Source organism: Gopherus flavomarginatus, chromosome 25, assembly GCF_025201925.1.
Source record: "Gopherus flavomarginatus isolate rGopFla2 chromosome 25, rGopFla2.mat.asm, whole genome shotgun sequence".
Taxonomy (NCBI): Eukaryota; Metazoa; Chordata; order Testudines; family Testudinidae; genus Gopherus; species Gopherus flavomarginatus.
The window spans coordinates 5,760,837-5,783,272 of NC_066641.1; the positions used below are offsets into that span (position 1 = coordinate 5,760,837).

Consider the following 22,436-nt stretch of genomic DNA (forward strand, 5'->3'; position numbering starts at 1 on the left):
GCCCTGTTTACACCAGTGTCAGCCAGAGGAGAACCGGGCTGTTGGGTGTTTTGCATCCGGATCTAACCTCCCCCCGAGTTTGGGGGTGACTCGCAGGGCTTGGCCCCAGGCTGCACCTCTAGCAGAGCAGAGGCAGAACATACAGGCGAGGTATGAAGCGGCTCTGGCCCCCGAGTGGCTGCAGGCCGGGTCACGGGTTTATAAGGCCCTGGGAGGAGACGGGGGGAGAGGCAGGAGCGCTGGGCTGCAGGCAGACGGGCGGGGGCAGTCGCTGACTCAAAGGCAGCCCGGGCTCTGGCTCAGCACATCCGCGGCTCTCATGCCCTCAGCCTCATGATTCATCCCCTAGGCGGCTCAAAAGCTCCGGCAGCCTCAGCCCGGGCTCCAGCGCTCGCCGCCTCCCCACCCCTGCGGGCCAGCCTCGGAGAAGATGCAGGGGCTCCGCCTGGCTCTGCGGACCCTCGTGCTGGCGCTGTGCGCGGCGGGACTCCAGGGTAGGTTCTCACGCCGCCTGGGGGGCGCGCTGGGTTACCCCGGGGCCGGTGAGCGGGATTTCTCCGGAGGGGAAGGTTGCAAACTCTGTTGTTTGCAGCGCTGCAGCGATTTCTCCATCCCGCTGTGGCCGGAGGGGGTGTGTGAGCGGGGAGGGGCAGGTGCCCGGCTCTGTGTTTCTATCTCCTGATGTGGGGGGAGGACGTTTAGCTACCCCGCAGGCTGGGGCGTTAGGGGAGCTCTCCAGATCCCAGCTGGCCATGGCTCGGGTGAATGCCCCAGCTGTTTGCACGGCCCCTGGGCTGCAGGAGATTGTCCTGCCCCGAGCAGCTGCGAGGTGTTGCAACGGCTTGCGCTAGCCTTGGGGCTTTCCTTCAAGCCCCTGGACTCCAGGGATTGCACGAGAGTCGCTTTGAAAAGCCTCGCAGCTGCAGGGGATGGCTGGGAAAGATGGCCCCTAAAGCCCCCCTCACCCCCCCAGGTGGAAGAGAAACCCAAAGAACCCCCGAATTGATGGTTTTGAACATCTCGTGATTTTAAAGCCAAGCGTTTGAGTTTTGAAGGGTTGGAGTTGGCAGTGCTGGAGTACCTGGGGGCCCTTTGCTGGGGCTGGTTTAAACTACCTGAGATAAAACACTGAAGTGGTGTGTGGGGGACTAACTTGCCCTGGCCCCTGAACTCCAGGGTCTGTGTGTGAATGTGTGTGTGTGTGTGTGTGAGACTGCACTCTTGGTGTGTGTGAAAGTGGTTGGTGATGTGTGGTTGTGCCATTTGTGTTAGTGTGGGTTGGTGTGTGGTGGTATGTGACTGCACCCTCTGTGTGTGTGAAAGTGTGTGGTTGGTGATGTGTGGTTGCACTGTTTGTGTGTATGTGTGTTTGGTGTGTGTGGTTGGTGATGTACAGGGCTGACGGGTGGAGGGAAGCCGGTACAAATTACCGGGGCCCGGCAGTCCAGAAGGGGACCTGGCTTCCCCGGCTTCGTCGGCCCTGTTTAGCCGGTCCACCCTTGCTGGAGGGCCCGAAAAAAAATTTTCAACAGGGCTCGAACCCGCTCTTGGCTGTCCTGGTGATTTCTGGTTGCACCATTTGTGTTAATGTGGATAGGCATCTGGCGGTGTGTGACTGCACCCCAGGTGTCCTGTGGAAGTGTGTGGTTGCACTGTTGGTGTTAGTGTGGTGGTGTGTGACTGCACCCTTGGTGTGTGTGTTTGGTGTGTGGTGCTGTGCAATGGCACCATCGGCGTGCATGTGGCTGTGACCTTGCCCTGTGATGGGCTTGCTGTCTGGGCATGGGTTTGTATGTTTGGGGGTGTGTCTCTGTCTAGCAGGAAGATTCCCCACCTCTACCCAGGAAAGAAACATACTAGGAAGTGCCCAGGGCACATCCTGCAGAGACGGCTGAGAGCTATGCCAAGTTTGGGGTTTTTCCTGTGAAAGAAACTAACGTCACATGAGAGCTGGATCCCAAATCCCTGAGCTGCAAAGCTGTGTGTGGAGGACTCAGCCGGGTCTCTCCTCAGCCATTCCCACGCCCCATCTCACAGCCCTTCCTGCTGCTCCCCTGAGGTCCTGCCCAGGCCTGCCAGAGTGTCTTGCTGCTGACTTACCCACCGTGAGGTCCTGTCCAGCAGTCCTGGGCCAGGGGAAGACTGAGCATACACTGGGCCAGACTCCGAGAACAGGGCTATGGTGATGCATCCTGCCCCTTTGCAGCCCTCTGGCTGTGTATTGCACACCAGCTGTGGTGAATGGGTATGAGTCAGGGAGACCCGCACCAGACACATCACCTCTGACTTCTGCCCACACTGGCTGACACAATAGGTGTGTTTTTCCCATGGGATAACAACCACCCAGGTGCTGGCCGCTGGCTGCACTTTGGTTTTACCCTGAGGTAAACTGGGTGGGGGCAGCTCCCAGACAGAGGGTTTACTACTCAGGCCTTGTCTCTACTGAGGAGTTTACAGTGCGAAAACTCTTGCACATTGATTATTTGGCTGTAATAAAACCTCCTTGGTGTCAGCGAATCCACAGCCGCTCGCAGCCTGGGGGTAAGTCTAGATGGGGGACACAGGTTGTGCTTTCTGATGCATTGGCTGCCTGGGTTTTTCAACAAGGTTTTGTGTCCCATCGAGCGAGCTGCGCTGAGGGACACGGCAGCTGCTGGGCTGGGGAAATCGGAATTATCCCTTTTATTTTCTCCGTGTGTTGTGGTAAGTGCTGTACAAACAGCACAGAGAGAGGGTCCCAGCCCCCAGAGAGCCAACTGGCAGCGTTTGCCACCCGCGTGGCACTGGGGTGGATGTCGACACGAGGTGCACGGCTGCAGAGCATCATGATGATCGAGGGAGTTATCCTTTGCGGATTGCGCACTCTGCGACAGGCTCTATCTCCTGTGTGGATTGGGCTGGGCCAGGACTTTGGGGAGACCACATGTGGGGAAACTGGGCAGCACAGGCTGGGAGCTAGAGGTCCAGAAAGAAGGATGGGGGCTGTCTGTGTTTCCCCCACCCCCCTCTTTGTATTCCTTGCAGCAGAGTCTTGTCTCAGCGCTGGGGCACTAGGCTGGTAATGCGGTCAGGGAAAGCGCATGTTCAGTCTCCTCTCCGGAGGTCTGTTAATATCTCAAACCACTCAGACTTTGCTCTGCCATTAACATGGTTCATCAGGCATGGGTGCACACAGGAGCCTCCCAGCTCAGCATGACCTGTATTGTACCCTCGGGCAACAGTGGCTGCTGCCAGCAGAACCAGGAAGCAGTCTGGGGATATGCCTCTTTCTCTCCCGCTGGCATCCCATCTAATTTAGCCCCCCTCCAACTCAGGTTCTCGGGCAGGGAACAGACGCTGGCGTGCAATGCTGATTCCCATGCCTGGGACGTTGGCTGGCCAGTCTGCCTCAGGGATAAAAAAGCTGCCAGATCTGAATTCTCCGCTCCCTTCAGCGAGAGAGTTTTACTCCCACTTTCCCCGGGTGGTAAGTGAGGACACAAGGGACCGGACAATGGATACAGCCCGCTGTGTTTGCCAGCGGGCAGCCAGAGCGCTGACTGCGCCGTGAACCAATTCATGAGCAGAGCCCCATCCCCGTCCAGCCAGGCAGACTGGAGGTCTGCACGGGACAGGGGACATGGCTCGAGGCCTCCGAGAGGTGCTTGGAATCGTGTGAAATCCAGGATGGTCACAGGAGCCTAAAGGAGTTAGATGCCTGAGTCTCACTGAATGTCAATGGGATTTGGGCACCTATCCCCCTCTGGCTTCTTTGACCATCCCCGCCCTAAAGGAGACAGCACCAGGGCCCTGATTCAGATCCCACTGGCGCCATTTTCACCCCACTGTCTGCCAGTTACACCAGCACCGGGGAAGGAGACTCGGCGCTCCGTAGACAGAGACAGGCTCTCGCAGGGTAAGCTCTGCGCAATTCCTTTGTGACCAGCATTGCTGGGTCTGCTTCTCCCTCACCATCTGCCTGTAGCCAGCCCTGAAAACCCCCCTGACTCTTCGTGTTACTGCAGTGAATCAAAAGGAAGTGGCCGGGACAATAACGGAGCAGACGGGGGCTAAGTGGTAGCACAGGTTGGAAAGCAGCTGAGCTGGCATTCATCATCACTGGTGCTTGACTTTCCTGAGGGCGCGGGAGAGACAGGGGATTTCAGGAGGGCTGGAGAGGACAGCCTAGCCTCAGAGTTTAGCTACAGCTGAGCTCTTGGCTCCAAGTGCTGGCACGACCAGCTTAGCCTCTGATGAACAGAGTTCCTAGCGCAGGACCCTTCCAGAGGACACCTTCCCATGCCAGGTCCCGGCTGCGCAGCGTGGCTGCAACATGGAGATGGGGAGTCATGGGTCCCTGTGTTCTGTAGCCCAGCGTATTTAGTGCTTTGTGGCCAACAGATGGCATCTAGCTCAGGTCCACATCCATGATGGGTGCTGCCACACTCGGCCTAAGTGACTTGCCCAAGGTCACACAGGAAGTCGGTGGCAGAGCCAGCCTAAGCACCCATTTCAACCCAGTCCTCGGAGGGCCCTGTCCCTAACACAGCTGTGTGGGACAAGGGAGGAGCCCCAGATAGCCCAGGGTTGAGACTAATGACCACCCCCGTCAACAGGCCCCGAACACAGAGGGGAGAAAACCTATCTGATAGGAAGCAAGCCCTGCAGATCTGCCGCTGAAGGAGAACTGAGCCCAAGGGCCCAGTGCTGCACTGCGGCGACCGCAGCCCATGAGTCAGCGGGTGGTTGTGGTTTGTAGGAAGATAGTAGTGAGGACTGGAGGAAAGGATAGGGCCGCAGAGGGGTCAGGGAGACTGCCTGAGCACCCTCCCCCTCCAGCAGCGAGACTGCAGCGGCGCTGGTTCGAACCTGCAGGATGCCGTGTGGAGTCACAGACCCAAGAGCTGCCTTGCAGGTTTTGTTCTGAGGGGGGCTGGACACTGCCCACCCCTAGAGCCTGAGCCCCCTTAGCTTTCAAAGAGACCCTCTGTGTTTTATGTGTGTAGCAGGAGCTCCAGTGGTTTGCAAGACCCAGTGCTTAATCCTGAATCCCCATAATGGCCTTTGTGCCTCTTCCGTGGGCTGCCAGGCTAATGCGTCTCTTGAGGTTTCCCTAGCGCTAAGCGGCTCGCTGAGCCCTTCTGTGGCTGTCTTCCAGCTGTGAGGAACAAAAAAAATCCAGTCCCTAGGGCCCGGACTGCAGCTTGGCAGGCTCTTGGCAGGGCTGGCAAGATCTGACACCGTTGGGGGCAGGAGAGCCAAAAGGACGGGTGATAACCATCTATACAGCAGGGGGCTGACTGTACTGTCATTGTAGCTACGCTGGTAGGAATGCCCTCAGTATAGACGGGCACTTAGTGATGTGTGTAATTTGGGTGGCCAGTAGAGATTTATCTTCTTTAATAAGGGTCTTTTGGTGGTCTTATGGAAGGAGTGTTGCTCTGGGACTTGAGAAAACCAGGTTCTAGGCCTGGTGATGTTAGGTGAGTTACTTCAGCTCCCTGTGCCTCAGTTTCCCCATCCCTATAATAGGGATAATGGTTGTGAAGCACTTTGAGATCTATGGGTGAAAAGTGCTGTATGAAAACTGGAGATTACGTGGGCAAAGCTCAGCGTTGATGCCCCTTTTCCCCACCCCTGGGCTGGGCACTGACACCTGTGTGGAGTGAGTGCCCCATGCTGCAGAATCAGACACTCACTGTACATGGGTGACAGTGGCTCTCCTGGTAGGAGATGGTGGGGGGGGGATCAGCCCCATTTCCATTAAACTGCCCCCAGCATCCACCAGTCTTTGGAAAATATGGTCCTTGAAGAGTGCTGGGGGCTGAGTTTCACAGTATGCATCAGCCTGCCTACAGCGCCCCTGCCCTGTGCAAATGACTGACGTGAGCTGCTGCTTAGGATGGACCAGGGAGCCCAGCCGCGTGCCCCGTGCTGGCTAAGGGCAGGCCCATTATGCCCTGTCCCAGCAAGGGCCAAAAGCTGTGCGTACGTCCCTCTGGCCATTTAACAAGCAAGCCCAGGAAGGGTGTTCCTTCCCGCTCTGATTGCTCAGAGGCAAGGGCAAAGAACTGGGCACCCCAATCGCTGTTTAAGCAACTTCCTACCAGCCGTTATCGCTTCACCAGTTCCTCTTCCTGCTCTGCTTTCATTTTTCTGCCTTCCCCTCCTCCCATCCCCTTAGCTGATACTTCCACCCCTGCAAGCTGCAGCGCACAGAGCCAGGCTGTCCTGTTTTGCAACAGGCGCCTCTCAGTCTAGCCTCTGTCCCATCAACATCCCCTGCAGTGGGGTAAGCGATGAGGCTGGAGCAGGAGCCTTGGTGAGTTAAACCCAGCTGACTCACCATGGGGCCTCAGTCACTGGGTCTCCCTCAGCCCCCGAGCCAGCTGCCTCCCTTCCTCCCCACGACAGGACCCATTTACATGCAGCATCCCCTCCTGCGGCCAGTCCCACCAGTTAGTATTGTTTGTATTATATTAGCAGCTTTGTCAGCCCCCTCAGGCCTGGTTGTGCTAAGTGCAGTACAAATGCACAGCTCTGCTGGGAGAGAACTCACAAACCATGTAGAGTGGGTTACCATGTGCCCCAGATCCCTAAATGGCCCCCTCAAGGATTGAACTCACAACCCTGGGTTTAGCAGGCCAATGGTCAAATCACTGAGCGATCCCTCCCCCAATCAGAGGGACCAGTCCATCTGCAGGGGCAAGGACTCTGGTGATGGGAGTCTCTTTTCCAGGAAAGCATGTGCATGTGTAACCCACTGCTCAGAGTGTGCTGTCCTGCCCCCCATCATCTGTGCTGATCCACAGAGCACCAGCATTACACCTTTCACTAGGCAGAGAGGTGCTATTTAGCTATCAGTCATTTGCACAAAGGATCCCCCCACACTTTACACACACCAGTTACACAAATGCTCAGCATCCTAGTGCAGATGGTGCAGTTAGATCATTAGGATTGGAAGGGACCTCAAGAGATCATCTAGACCAACCCCCTGCTCAAAGCAAGATCAATCCCCAAATTGCTCCCTCAAGGATTGAACTCACAACCCTGGGTTTAGCAGGCCAATGCTCAAACTACTGAGCTATCCCTCCCCCCCCATGTTTCTATGGGGAAACTGAGATGCAGAAAGATGCATTGACACTGGAGAACCATAGAGTGTAGGGCCAGAAAGGACCACCGGATTAGTCTGACCACCTGTGTATTGCTGGTAGGGTGACCAGATGTCCCTATTTTATAGGGACAGTCTCTATTTTGGGGTCTTTTTCTTATATAGGATCCTATTACTCACCCCCCCCCGTCCCGATTTTTCACACTCGCTGTCTGGTCACCCTAATTGCAGGCCAGCAACATCACCCAGCACCCTGTGACTGGCAGCCTGCTCCTTTGAGGCCTGGGGCTAGCCAGCTCTGTCCAATTAGCCAGGCCCCACCACACCTCCGCAGGATGTGGGCCTTAAAAGGAAAACAACTGAACTGGGAGGGGGAGTGAATCAAGGAGTGGAGAAAAAGCACACACGTATGTGTGTGTGTGTATGGAGAAATTGCTCTAAAGATTCCCTTGAGTAATCAGGGATTTAAAGGTTAGTTTCAAAAGGAATGACAAGAATTATTGGCCAAGGAGGGTAAGAAGAGGCTATAAAGAAAGCCCCAGATCAAGGCAAATGCACGACTCAAAGCTGGGCATGGCTCCGTGAAGTTCTCCCATTTGCAAGACCAGTTACTGTGGGTTGAATAATCCTTGATCTTTATTGAGGCCACACAACAATGGGTTGTGAAAGGCAGGTCCGGTTAAAGAAACAGCTGATCAGCTGATATGGGAATGCAGGGTGTGTTCCCAGGAAAGGCAGAGTCGACAGGAAGAATTTAGATACTTAAAGGTAACTGAAGATACTCAGAGTATGGGAAAAGCGGTTTACTGGGATTTTTAAAGGCTCTGGAGCAGGGTATGGGTATGACCGTATGAGGAGTCTAGTAGATGGTGCTAAGGGAAGGGACGGGCAGTTAGATCTCTGATGGCCCCGGTCTGGGGAAGGAGTCCTCAGGAGCCTGAGGACCCTGAAGCTAAGCTAAGAGGACTCTTTAGACCCTCATGAGAGGGCTGGAGGGAACTCTTGCAGTCTGGGGGAAGAAGAAATGGGGGGGGCCCTGATACAGGGGAGGAAGAAGAATTGGCAGGTCTGAGGTCAGGCCCATGCTACAGAGTTGTAAGGCAGTTGACAACGACCTAACTATGGAAGTGTCATTCCCAGCTACACCTACGTAGGGCCTGGAGACACTGATACGCTGGAAAGGGTGGGACTAAATGTGGCTTAGCCGGAGGGCTAATAATTCCTCAAAGCAGCTAGGAAGGCACTGGAGGCCTGATGGAGTTTTGGAAGACCCAGGGGAAACTGAGGCAAAGCTGCTGCGTTTTCCCCCCCCCCCCCCCAGTGTTGCAAGGGGTGCTCCGGAGCAGTGAGTTTTATTACATGCACTGGCTTTGTCTGCGCTAGCAAACGTTCCCGCTGCTGACAACCGTTGTTGGCCACTGGGCTGATGCCGAAAGGCCTCAGCGGCAGGGTCCTGCCAACCCAGGGGAATTTTGCAAAAGTTCCCTACCACTGCTAACGTGTATCCGGCTCCACTTACAGAGGCTGTGGCCAGCATTTTAAGCCCCATGTCCTCTAACCCTGATGCAATCAGCTCTGATCGGCAGCGCCCGAACAGCTGGTGACAGCCGGTCCCTGCAGGAACTCCCAGCATGGCTAACGCTCGGATAGCCAAATCCCCCTCAAGATGGTTGCAAAGTCTCCCTAGTGTAGACAGGGCCGAGCAGCCTCCAGCTCAACACAAGGCTCTACTCTGGCTCCTGCATGGTGATGCGTATGGCTTAGGCCTGTCTATGCTTGGAGCTCCCCTGCTGAGCCATTCAGCAGCACCCTGTTGTCAGCAGTGGGCAGGTTTCCTGGTGAATGGAGGGCTCGGAAGGCTTGAAAGTGGGCCGGGACATGCCTGTTCAAATGGCAACCGGTGGCGGTTCGGCCTGTCTGTACTGGGGGTTGTCAAGGATTCGGCTATGCCAGAGCAAGCCAAGTCTCTGGCTGAGCAGGGGAGAAAAGCTCTCTCAAAACTTTGATGTCCCCACTAGACAAACAACACTGGGGGGCCCCTGGTGGATTTGTCTTCCTTCTATTCTGGTCACGGAAGGTGCGTCTACACTGCAAAAAAAGGAGTGTTCGCAAGCTGGATTAGCTAACTCGGGTTCAACTAGCAGTGAAGACACAACTTCGAACTTGGGTTAGCAGCATGACTTCAACCGCACGCTCTCCTAGCGGCTGTAACTTGCACTGCTAGCCCGGGTCGCTGTGTCCACGCTGCTAATTGAAGCCAAGTGACGGACACACCTTTTTCTGCAGTGTGGACTAGAGGTGCCAGCATTTGAAGCTGCTGTGGCCACTCCTAGGTTCCCAGGATTGGCTTCGGAGAAGGCGTTGTGCATTGTTCTGTATATTGCACGCGCTCAGGAATTCCTGCTCCCAGCTGCACAGAAAGCAGCTGAGAGCGGGGAAGGAATCCCTGAAGCTATGTGCAGCGCGTTCCCCTTAGGATTAAACTCCTTGGGACATAGCCAGGCCCCCTGCTCAGCTGGGAAGGAGGCAGTTCTGCTTGCAATTCGAGCCGGCACTCAGTTTTGGGGTCGAGTGAGCAGGGATTGGGGGAGGGAGGAGGGCAGGGAAGCCTGACTTCTCATGTTCGCTGGTTTCTATCCCTTCTCTCAAGTTAGTGAGACCTGGCGTCATCGTCTTTCTGTTTCTCTTCCTCTTGCCGCACGTGTGTGGGTAAATAACAGCCCAGAATCCCAGCTGAGTTCTGTCAGCAGAGTTCCATTGACTTCACCGTCGTGAGGCCGCTTTACACCCGCTAGCGTGTAGATACAGCGCCTGATCCTCTCCCACCTGCTGTTTGGGCAGCCCCCCCATCAGCTCACAGCTCTCTCCAAAGCCTCCTCCTGCCCGCTGCAGGACACAGCCCCTCGCCTCCTTTGGTGTCACCAATCTCCTTGGTCCAGGATTACCCTGAACCCCAGAGATCCTTCAGTGGGTAGAAGTTTGCCCCTCAACTCACGTCCTTGGTGCACTTGCTTTGCCTCCATCCCTTCAGTTCTCCGCAGAGCCGGCCCAGCTCGGTTCGCTCGCTCTTCTCTGGTCTTCCTGCTCTGTTCCCCTGTGACATTTTTGTGTGCTGCCCCGGCCTGCTTTCCACAGACTTCTCGGAGGGGACCCGTGCACCGTGGAAGGCAGGACCAGAGGTGGCACAAACCTTCCCAAGTGCAGAGGAGTGGGACCTTCTTTTGCATTTGCTGGGCTGTTCCTCCAAACCCAAGGTCTCCCACCAGCCAGTGCCCCTCTCGGGTTGGCCTGTGTGCGGCGGATGGCCTGGGGGCCAGGGTGGGTGAGATTCACCAAACTGAAGCCACTGGGAATGGCAGGTGCTCCCTTCTGAAAATCAGGCCCTAAACTCCTTGGCAGCTTCTCATTCTTACTGGGGGCCCGTGGCATGGCAATCGGAGAGAGTCAGTGTGATCATCCTGCTGTGTGGGCGTCCACAGAGGCAAATGGCCTCCTCCGTAATCAGAGCATGGCAGGGTGGCATGGAAGACAGAGGCAATGTGGCCAAGGGAGGACAATACTAGACTGGCACTGGGCAAGTCGCTTCCCCTCTATGTGGTTCTGCGTCCCCTCCTTCCCTCTGTCTATTTAGACTGGAAGCCCTCTGGGGCAGGGACTGTCCGTACAGCACCTAGCACATCAGGGCCATGAACAATGAATTTCAGAGATTTGTCATTTCCTTGTGCTAGGAGAGCTGGGCACCAGCCGGCCTTCCTGACCAGCAAAGAGCAATGAGACCTCGCTTTGCATATGGAAGGAGCCTCTTTGCTTCAGGCCGGGCCAGGGCAGGTGTTAATCGGTGTCTGTCTCTCTCTTTCAGGGAACATCTGTACCACTCGCGGGGTGAATTCCTGCAGGCAGTGTCTGGCCGTGAGCCCGCTGTGCGCATGGTGCTCCAAGGAGGTAAGGGGACAACATGCAGCCAGCCTGTCTGGGTCATCCGTTTGCCCGGTGTTTCCTTGCATATCTGCTGCTGCCTGTAGCCCCGCTCTTAATGGTAAATGAATTCAGCCCTTTAGCTGGGTCCAGGGTGTAAACTCAACCATCGTTTGTAACGAGATCGTGGCCCCCTGGGTACTGGGTGCGTTTAAACGTGTGCCCAGGAGCGTCCCAATGGGAGCTGCTGGTGGCTGACCTGCTGACGTTACCCGACGAGGAGCAATGAGTGCAGATAAAAACGTCGGTGGGGATCTTAAACCTCGCGCTTGGGGGTTTACACCAATCTCCGAATGTTTGGGTATGTCTCAGGCCCATGGTGCCAAGTCTCAGAGCCTGGGTCAATTGCCTTGGGCTTGCGGGGCTCAGGCCGCTGGGCTAAAAATGACAGCGTAGATGTTGCAGTTTGGGCCGGAGCCCAGGCTCTGAAACTTGGGGCCGGGGGAGGGCTCGGGGGCTGGGGTTTATCAAAGGGGTTTTTCCACCCGTGTGGTTAATCCAGGCGCTGTCTTTAGATGGTTGATCTAGCTGCATCTCCACAGGAGGTTAAGCCAAGAAATTTTTCACAGCCCTGAGCGTCCGCAGCTTGGTCAGGCTGGTTTTATGCATCGACCAGGTCCTGCGGGGGTGGGGGGTGTTGAAATGCATGCGACAGGATTTGTCTCAAAGCCTGTGTGTGCTGGAGTGTCTGTGCGTGTATTTGGGGGGAGAGGGGTGACCCTAAGGGGTGGGTGGGTGTGTCAGTCTAGGAAAGGGAGCCATTGTTAGTTGTCCCCATCTGATAACTAAGGCTGGTCTGTTCTCAACACACAGAGACACTTGCTGTCACTGCCCCGAGTTTTCTCTCCGGCGTGTGACAGCCAAACCTCCAGGCAGGACTGCGCCGGCTCTCTCTGGGGAAATGGGGCTTTTCGAACAGACTCCGGCACAAGCCTTCCCCTCCCCGCCCCTGTTCCCAGGCCGCGGGGGCGGGCTGACGTGCAGCGGGGGCTGCGAGTTCTTTCCCCGGATCCAGCCAGAATTTCCAAACAAGGAAATATTCCCCGCACCCGCCAAGGGCCGTGTTTACAGCGACGTGACAATTAGGGAAAGAGACGTCTGACTGTCAGCAGCCGGGCCCCGGAGCGGCTCCGCAAAGCCCACTCCACTGTGCGGCTGCCCACATCTGGGCCACATTGTTTTAATTTAGCAAATGAGATTTCCCCCCACGCACACACAGCCCGGCTCTTCGTGGCACTTTATTTAAAGGGACAGCACCTTCATTTGTTCCTGCCTCAATTCCTTGCATTCCAGCTGCTTCCATTCTAAACACGGGTGCCCAGTCACACTTACTCAGGCCTGGCTGGGAACCCCGTTGCATGCAGCGGGAGTATGCGAGCCTCTGCCTGAGCAGCGTTTGCAGAGCCAAGCCCTGCGGCTGCCTGCTTAAGGGCAGAGGCAGCGTCTGGTTGTTGCAGAATTTTAGTAGCAGAAATTTAGAATTTTGCATGTTGCCTCCTTCCCTCCTTCCGGGCAGTCTTGGCCCTCCGTGAGACCCAGCCGAAAACCAGGGCGCGGAATGTGAGGAAACAATCGAAGGAAACGCAGCTTTCCATTGCATCCTGTCCAGCCTGGGGCATCTGCTGCTGGAGGTCAGGGAGCTGCAGACTGGGGCTGGCTGATTTTGATGGCCATTCATAACTTTTGCATGTGGCGATCCAGGGGACCCAATCCTCATGCTTCAGGGAAGTCTCTGACAGGAGGCAGGAGGAAACCTCCCTCACCATACACCATTGCGTTATAAGGGACGGAGGGTGCATCTGAGACATTAAGTATTTGCTACGGCTGAGGAAACGATCCATTGTTGTTATCCCAGAGATCTCGGCAGTGGATGCTATTTTCATGGGGATCTGAACATCATCCGTGGGTGGATGAATAATAAATCATTGCCCTTAGTATCTTTACCCTAGACATCCCTGAAGGTGGCTCTGAATCATTATCTTCATTGGGGAAACTGAAGCAAAGAGAGAGGAAGTAATACGCCCATGTGAACCCAATAGCAGAGCTGAGATTAGCACTTCAGCCTCCTGGCTCCCAAATCGGGGCCCTGCCTGTAGGAACATGTGGCTTTCAGTTAGCACTACGGAAGGCAGTGACGTCCCAGCCAGTCACCATGGCTATGCAGCTACGGAACAGTGTGACCTGTGCAGCCCAGCTTGCCTGGATTAAGCTGCTTTCCCCTGGCACCAGGTCCCCAATTTAGTCACGAGCATTAGCAAAGTGCCCAAGCTGTTGGCTGGCAGCCGGACCTACAGAGGCTCCTGCTTGTTATTAGGACTAAGGGATGGGAGGGCTTGGTAGCCCAGAGGCCCATCAGTGGCATGTTGATTTCTCCCTTGTTAGCTTGCCGGTTCAAACCCGTGACTACTAGCAGCAAATCTCTCCAATGGCCGGGTGACAGGACACTGGATGGGGAGGGCTCCGAGTTATTACAGAGAATTCTTTCCAGGTGTCTGCCTGGGGGATCTTGCCTATGTGTTCAGATTCCAGCTGATCACCATGCTTGGGATTGGGAAGGAATTTTCCCCTGGGTCTGATCGGCAGAGATCCTGGGGGCGGGGGAAGTTCGCCGCCTTCTGGGACATGGGTCACTGACAGGTTTAAACTAGAGTAAACAGTAGATTCTTTGTAACTCAAAGTCTTTAAATCATGATGTGAGAGTTTCGGTAACTGCCGGAGGTTAGTGGTCTCTTACAGGAGTGGGTGGGTGAGGTTCTGTGGCCTGTAATGTGTACGACAGGGGTCGGCAACCTTTTGGAAGTGGTGTGCCAAGTCTTCATTTATTCACTCTAATTTAAGGTTTCGTGTGCCAGTCATACATTTTAACCTTTTTAGAAGGTGTTTCTATAATATGTAACTAAACTATTGTTGTATGTAAAGTAAATAAGGTTTTTAAAATGTTTAAGAAGATTCATTTAAAACTAAATTAAAATGCAGAGCCCCCCGGCCCAGTGGCCAGGACCCGGGCAGTGTGAGTGCCACTGAAAATCAGCTCGCGTGCCGCCTTCAGCACCCATGCCATAGGTTGCCTACCCCTGGTGTACGGGGTCAGACTAGGTGACCTTAAAGTCTACAAGTCTAAAACCAACCCTGGTCATTAGCAGCCAAAGCTAATTACCAGCTGATGGTTCTTTTGAGTCCTGTGGAGGGCGGATGTTGGAGGCTGCTTGGCATTAACTTTCAGTCTCAGGGGAAGAGCACCCCCTCTCAAGCAACGTGTCTAAAACTTCTGATCCCGACAGGTGCTGAGTGATTCCCTGTGAACTCCATACAAAAACCCAGCATGGGTTGTCTGTCCAGCAGTGTTATTAAATATCCATAGCATGGCAGAGCCCAGCACTGCATCACTGCAGAATATCCCCCAGCCAGTGGCACGCTCTGGTTTTGACAGCCTAGGATGCGGAACACAGCATGGGACCAAGACACCTTTAGCAAGGATCCATCCCAGGGAGTGAGTGTTACCTCTCCCACTCCATCCCCGATCTGCAGAGGAGCTGAGGCTGGGACAGGCCCAGTCAGGCAACCTTTGCTCAAGAGGTAGCAGCTCTGGTGTTGAGCCCTTGGGGACCCCGGTCCGGCAGCCGTGAGGGCGGCCACCCCAAAAACACTGTACAAAGTTAGTGACTTGGCTTCTCAGCCACCCAGTAAAGTAGGTAAATGCTATCCCTGTTCTGCAGATGAGGAAACTGAGGCACGGGGAGGGGCCGGGTGACTTGCCTGTGGTCACGCAGCAAGTCGGTGGCAAAGCCAGGAATAGAACCCAGGAGTCCTAGCCCACTGCCAGGCAACAAGTTATCAAGGCCCAGCAGCCCCGGTCATCCGGCATGGCTGGCCACGTAGTAGCTAACATGGAGCAGAGCAGGATGCCATCTGGCCAGTGACTGACAGCAGGAAGCCCAAGCAAGGAGCTGAGAAATGGAAACCTGCAAAGGAGGGAACTCGCTGCTGCTGCTGCATTTCGAGGCTATCGGCCCTGCTGGGGGGGAAGCGAGGCAGATAGCGCAGCAGCAGAGTCCTGCTCACAACACCATTTGTATCCTTCCACTCATTTGATCTGAACAAAAAATAGTCCCTTCTCCTGGGCCCTTTCAGATCCCAATTCACAGCTGGAATCTGTCTTCGTAACAAGCTGACTCTCCCCACCTCAAGCTCTGGGAAGGTTTGGCTTCGGCATTCGAAAATCCCCTGGGCTGAATCAGGCCCACGTAGTGCAGATGCAGATGGACTAGAGACTTTGGATTTAGGAGGACACATGTCTGTGTTTCTTTAAATGAGTAACAAGAAGCCAGGCAGAGGGAGGCTGGAGGAGATTCTTAGCAGAGACGTGACTGTGAAGCAGCGAGAGGGACACACCGTGGCGTTAGAGTGATGCTGTGAGGATCGTGACTGATCTCTGTTTCAGGAAGCCCTACGGATCATAGCTCCTTTGCACTAGGCACAGGCCAGACAAATCACACAAAAGCAGCTGCCCCAGAGAGTTCTCCCTCTGGGGCTTAGCCAACGCAGAGCAGGTGAATAAACCCACAGGGAGGTGGGAGGGCACGATACAGGAACAGACACTGTTTGCATACGTTGGTCTGATGCTCTGTGTTCATAAAGCGACTAACAGTCTAACCAGACAAAGCAAAGGGCTCGGGGGGAGGGATGTAATATACAAGCAGAGGGAATAACGGAATGCCTGTGGGCATCGTGGTGATCAGAGAGGCTCTGATTTTCAGCAGGTGAGTGCTCACGTCTTCTTTTGAAAAGAGGGGCAGTGCAGCCTAGTGGGTAGAGGTGCTGCACTGGGACTTGGGAGACCTGGGTTTTATTCCTGGCTCTCTACAGACCTGCTGTGTGACCTGGTGCCAGTCACTTCTCTCTTGCTGTCTCCCAGCCTTTGCCTGGTTAGACCATAAATTCTTTGTGGCTGGGATTGGTTCATAGGCTTTATTCAATGCAGAGTTATTCTAGAATAGCTATTCTGGATTAACTCCAGGAAGCAGGATATGTCTACACTACCCGCCAGATTGGTGGGTAGTGATCGATCTATCAGGGATCAATTTATTGCGTCTAGTGTAGACGCGATAAAATCGATCCTTGGTCGCTCTGCTGTCGACTCCAGAACTCCACCCAGTGTAGACCTAGCCGCAGACTAAGTAAATTTGGAATAAGAGCGTCCACATCTGGCATTAATCAGGAATAGTTAATCTGCTCTAAAGTCACCCACCCACACACATCCCTTATTCTGGATTAATTTCCACGTGTAGATGAGCCCGTGTTCTAGAGTTATACCACACATAGCACAACAGAGCCCTGATCGTGTGTAGGTGCTAATGTCATTTAAAAATCTTGGCCTTTGTCTCTAGCCAGGTCGTGGACAGCAGAGATCAGGAGTTCAATTGTTGCAATATTTGCCTACCTGAGAAACCCCCTTGCCCCAGAGACAGCGCATCAGGGAAGCTGGCAGCGCCAGCCCTCGGCAGAGGGGGGGGAGGGATAGCTCAGTGGTTTGAGCACTGGCCTGCTAAACCCAGGGTGGTGAGTTCAGTCCTTGAGGGGGCCATTTAAGGATCTGGGGCAAAATCAGTACTTGGTCCTGCTAGTGAAGGCAGGGGGCTGGACTTGATGACCTTTCAAGGTCCCTTCCAGTTCTATGAGATAGGCATATCTCCATTGAACCATCTAACAACTGGCCCGGGGGGAAGGGGCTACACAGGTTTCTCAGAAATGCCCAAGGGGTCAGAGATACACAGTGACTTTGCCATTTAGGTTTCTGGTCCCTGTGGGGTGGAGTGGAGGAACAGCATCTCCTTCAGCTGCTCTGGCTGTTTCAGCTCTGGCTGTTTTCAGTTCTTTCGCTCCTTTTTTGGTGCTCTGTTCCCCTGCAGCCTGCGGTAGGCTGGAGTTGGCAGATAAGTCTGTGGTTTCCTCATCCAGGAATTAATCTTGTCAACATGACAGGCCATCCCACAACCGGCTGGCTTCTTGTTCGGGGTGAATTTCCAGCAGTACTACCCTGCAGCTTTGGAAACCCTCCCTTAGGCAGACCTCCAGGCTTTGCCCCCATGACTCAGGGAAGTCGGGGCCTGGGAAGGTCAACACCATTTGGCTGCTCCGTCCCCACTTTCTGCCAGCGCCTGGGCTGCGTCTCACCCACTACCGGCAAACCTAACTGCTGTTTGCAAAGACGCTGCGGAGAAAGGTCCGCGCCAGCAGCGCTCCTGGCTCTTTCCGTCTTAGCCCTGGTGTGACAATGGTTTTAAACCATCCTGCTCCAGGCCTTCAAATGACTGGGGATCAGGAACAAATTTCCCTAAGGGTGGGTTAGCCCGTAACTGCCTCCCTCAGAAGCAGCTGGTGGTGGTGCCCACTAAGAGAGACGGGATCTGGGTTAGATGGAGGGTGGGTCTGCGCTGGTGATTCCTAAGAGGCAAAGTGGAGTCAAACCCACTCAGGAAACATGTTATTATCCCAAGCCCACAGATGCCGGAGGGTTCCACGCCTACATGCCCCATGGGCAGCTGTGGGGCTTGAAGCTGGGACTCTTCTGCATCAAAAGCACTGGCCTTTCCCACCAGAGCTAAAGGAGCAGCTCCCTGTGCCCCCAACATGGTGCAGGCTGTTGTCGGCTGTGGGGCCGGCCAGGGCCATAGTTACACTCACGAAGTGCCAGGTTTATAAAAGAGCCCCCTGGAAGAGAGGGGGAAACATTTAAAATGGAGCTAAGCGGGGAGAGGCAGGCCGAGTGGCATTTTGGACAGGCTGGAGGGCGAGAGATGGGAAGGCCAGAGAGATGGCCATAGTGGCCCAGGCAGGCCTGGTTGAGCCTGAGTTCGTTACCTCTGGGTCTATGTATTGCCAAGGCTCCCAGCCTGTCACTGGCTCCCCACCTCTTCTCCTGCCGTCGTCAATGAGGGGAGGCCCCTGTATTGAATCCTGCCGGCCATCCAGCCCGGGCTCGTCCCGGGCGCTGTGCTAAGGGGTTTCAGAGCCACAGCCCTGCTCCCGACAGCCCCTGCTCCGCTGCCCCTCTTGCTGGCCTAATCCCAGGCAGCGGCATCAGGACTTTTTTTCTATCTCTGCCTTCTTGCTCACAGGACTTGAGGCAGGGAACCCCTCGCTGTGACCTGAAAACGAACCTCCTCCAAAATGGCTGCACGCGGGATTTCATAGAGTACCCGGTCAGCAGCATGGAAATCCTAGAGGACAAGCCGCTCAGTAACACCGGCTCTGGACAGACTGTCGCCACCCAAATGAGCCCTCAGAAAATTAAACTGCACCTGCGACCAGGTAGGAGCCAAAAAAAACCCTGTTGGGGTTGAGGGGATTGAACCTGAAACCTCTGGCTCTCAAACCATGAACCACCACTGCCTGAGCTAAAAGAGTCAGTGCTGTTGGCTTGTAATAGCTTCGTCAGTCTCCTTACATGGCCCAGCCACTGCTGGAGAAGGCCAGAGCAGCACACAAGTGGGTGTAGGTTGTGTACAGAGAGCAACATCCAGTCCTGTAGCTTTACAATCAGGAAGGTTGTGTCTTTGTTACAGGAACCCAGTGTTAATTAATGGATTAACCCTGCAGGCCAGGTGATATGCTGTAGGCCAGGTGAGCTGTTAAGGCCTGGTGACACTACCTGTGATTTGATGCCAGACTAGTTTACAGGATCAAATTTTCAAAAGCACTTCAGTGACCTAGGTGCCGAAGTCCCAATTTCGAAAGCCACTTAGGTGCTTGGGAGCTTAAGTCTAACTGACATCATCATAATAATGCCTAGCACCTGTATGGCACTTTTCATCGTTAGCTCTCAAAGCACTTGACAAAGGAGGTCAGTATCATAATCCCCATTTAACAGAGGGGGAAACTGAGGCACAAAGCAGGGACGTGACTCACCCAGGTCAATTGAACTGAAAGTCGGGTTTGAAAATGGGACGTAGGCTCCTAATTCAGTGGGGTGCTTAGGAAGATGTTACCCCTCGTCTGCTGTGATGGAGAGCCGGGTAACGTAGAACTGTGTTTGTATTTCATACACACTGGGTCTGTATCTCACATACACACACTATGCTCATTGCAGCCCTGGTGAAATGCCGTCAAAACCAACTCGTACACCACACAGACCTTAGCTGGGCTCGGGGCATAATACACAGCATCAGAGACAGCCTGGGAAACAGGCATGAAGGGACTTGCCCAGGGTCACACGACAGGTCAGCGGAAGAACTGGGACGACAGCCCAGGTCTTCTGACTCATCGGGCCGTGTCCTGTGCACCAGGCCGTGGTCCCTCCCTCATTAAAGGTTTGCTTACCCTGGACTGCAGCCGAGTCTATGAGGTCTGTGCGTGTTGCTTGTTGTGGGGCCTGGTAGTCTCCCATCCTATTTCTTTGGGAGCTGGCAAGCTACACCCTCTCCACCAAAATCTGCAGGGAGTATGGTTGCCAACCTTCCAGGATTGTCCGGGAGGCTCCAGGAATTAAAGATTAATCTTTAATTAAAGATTACCCTATATACTCGTTCATAAGCCGAAAATTTTGGTAACAGTGATGCATCAAAGAGCGGGGGTCAGCTTATAAACGGGTCTACACCAAAATTTGATTATTTTAAACTCTGTGGAATCATTGAATTGAATATGTAATACATTGTCGTTTTGTTTAACTGGAACGTCTGCAGGCATGGACCCTCTCAGCTCCCTGTGGTCGCAGTTCGCCGTTCAGAGCCAATGGGAGCTGTGGTAAGTGGTGTTGGCTAGGAACAGCAAACCGCGGCCACTGGGAGCTGAGGAGCTCCAGGCTTGTGAACTCTCCAGGTAAACAAAACGTCCAGGTCCGCTAGAGGAAGGGCCAGGAGCCAACCCCTGAAATATAGGGTCAGCTTATGAAAGGGTCATACAGTTTTTGCTATTTTTACCTAACTGTCGGGGGAGGGGGAGTCAGCTTATAAACGAGCGGGCTAATGACCGGGTATATATGGTATGTCATTTGATGAAACCTCCAGGAATACCACCAACCAAAATTGGCAACCCTAGCAGGGAGGAGACAGGTGAACAAGCCATAGGTGGCTTGGGCCGAGTATTTGGAAAGAGTTGAGTCCTTGAATGTGAATGATTTCATCCATGTTATAATTAACCCTGAACCTCCTAAAGCCCTGGCACCCCTCCCATCCCACCACTTTGCAGGAGAAGATGCTTGGGAAACACCTTATGGACCTCTGGTAGCCCACCCATGGAGCCACTGAGCGATGCATTCTGGGTGTCTTTTACCAAGCCAGGAAGTGCACGAGGGTGGGAGAGAAGGAATATTTCTTTGGGACGAGGAGAGTCTACAGCCTGGTGACCTGGGGCGCAGAGCTGAGGGCGAAAGGCTCGACTCAGTGCTAGCCCCATAAGGAAGGAGATCGGAGCTAAGGAGCCATTGCTGTAGATAAGTGGTACGTGCTGCAGCCTGGCACAGAGCTGCGGGACCCGCTCCTGCCAGCCTGAAAATCATCGGCACATCACATGGTGTCTCCTTTCCTTCCAAGGGGAAAAACGAACCCATCTGCTCACTCATGGCCCAGGATTCTGGTTCTGAACGGCTGGAAGGAGCCCGTCAAGAACTGAGTGCTGGCAGAGGTCCAGTCAGGGTCTCTTTAGGTCTCAGGAAGGCAAAAGGCTGCATCTGTTCTGTGCAGGTTCATATCTCGCCACAGTCACCTGGGTGCTTCGCAGTCACGGGCTAAGTGACATGACTAACATCTGTCATGTGTGGTTTGTTCTTTCTCTCATCCTGGGGGTTTCTGAATGCCTCCTGGAAGGAAAGTTCCCCATCAAATTTTCCATCAGAGTCAGAGAGGCTGTGTCTTCATTCTGCCTGTACCCCTGGAATGATTCAGCGGCTAATGCTCTTTATCTGGGGCAGTGAGGATCTGAGTGAGTCACAGCTCGGCCCTAGAGGCTATGAGCTGATATAAGCCAGCAGTGTGCTGTCTGCCCATGCAATGCATGCCCCACAACCGTCTGTCCCCAGGAGATGGTTCCGTCTGGCCCCCAAACCAAACGGCATCCTCTGCACAGCGTGACTTCGCACACACCCTGCGCGCCAGTCCTGCCGCATGGAGGACACACGTTTTGCATTCAGATGCAGAATCGCGTGCCTGACAGAAACTGCCACCGCTGTTAGAGGCACATGCTTTTCGTCCTCAGTGCAATCTCTGCTCAGGCCCATAGTAGATGTTAGCACCCAAGGGTCAAATTATTCGAGATCGATTGCAAGGCTCAGGCCTAGCTGAGGACACTCTCGCATTATCTCTGTGGGAGCCCTAGACCAGGCAAGCAAGCTCCTTGCACTTTTGCCCATATGGGATAAAACCAGCATATAGCTTAGATTATGAGACGGGATTATGACAATCTAGCCTGGCTTCCTGTATAACACAGGCCATGGGACTTCCCAAAGAATTCATTCCTGTTTGATCCCAAGCACTGTGCCCTGCAGTTTTACCCCCATTTGTGTTTACCCGTGTTTGTCTCACCACAGCAGGCTGAGAACCTCCATGGGGCAGAAGACTCCTGTCCAATGAGACAAACACTTAGCTTCCATCTGGGTCTGTGAGCTGGGTCACCCCAGTCAATTCAACCTCCTTCCATCCCACTGGGATTCAGGGGAGATCTCCAACACCTGCTCCTAACCCCACTGCCATGTTCCCTTTCAGATGACTCCCAGATCTTCTCTGTCCAAGTGCGGCAGGTGGAGGACTATCCAGTAGACATCTACTACCTGATGGATCTGTCCAATTCCATGAAGGACGATCTCCACAACATCCAGAGCCTGGGCACCAAGCTAGCCACTGAGATGCGCAAGCTGACCAGCAACCTGCGGATTGGCTTCGGGGCCTTTGTGGACAAGCCCATCTCGCCGTACATGTACATCTCCCCGCAAGAAGCCATCGACAACCCATGCTACGAGTAAGTCCCAACCCAGAGGATGCAGCAACAGTGGTGGCTTGAGCTAACCCTCCCTGGAATCAGTGGGAGTCTTTGCATTGACTTCCAAGGGGTATTGAGGTCGTAGGTGCACAAAGCCAATTGGCTTTATGGCACAAGGATGTCAGTGGGAGACATTCCACCAGATCCTCAGCTGGTATAAATCAAGGGATCTTCGCTGTTTCACACCTGCTGAGGATCTGGTCCATTGCATCTAGTAGTTAGAGAGAAGGAGCAAGGGCTCCTGGGAAACGCCGGGCAAAGCTTTTGGGGCAACAAAAATTTCAACAAAAAACACAGATTGGGGTCGACTGAAATACTTCAGGACTTTGTGGCAAATTCAGCAAGTTATTTCAGTGGGGGGGGTGAATTCTGAAAAAAATCTAAAGGTTTTCACTTTTTG

The 22,436-nt window shown here is 54.2% G+C and overlaps 1 protein-coding gene across 1 annotated transcript in view; it reads left to right on the top strand.

Annotated features, from left to right (window-relative positions):
* Positions 1-286: 286 nt before the first annotated feature.
* The window catches only part of ITGB3 (integrin subunit beta 3), a 42,087-nt gene continuing 19,937 nt past the window's right edge, over positions 287-22,436 (top strand). Inside the window, exons 1-4 of the mRNA XM_050934932.1 lie at positions 287-494; positions 10,950-11,032; positions 18,184-18,376; positions 21,763-22,015. Coding sequence (XP_050790889.1) covers positions 431-494; positions 10,950-11,032; positions 18,184-18,376; positions 21,763-22,015 — 593 coding nt within the window. The 5' untranslated portion in view covers positions 287-430. The remainder of the gene's footprint in view (positions 495-10,949; positions 11,033-18,183; positions 18,377-21,762; positions 22,016-22,436) is intronic.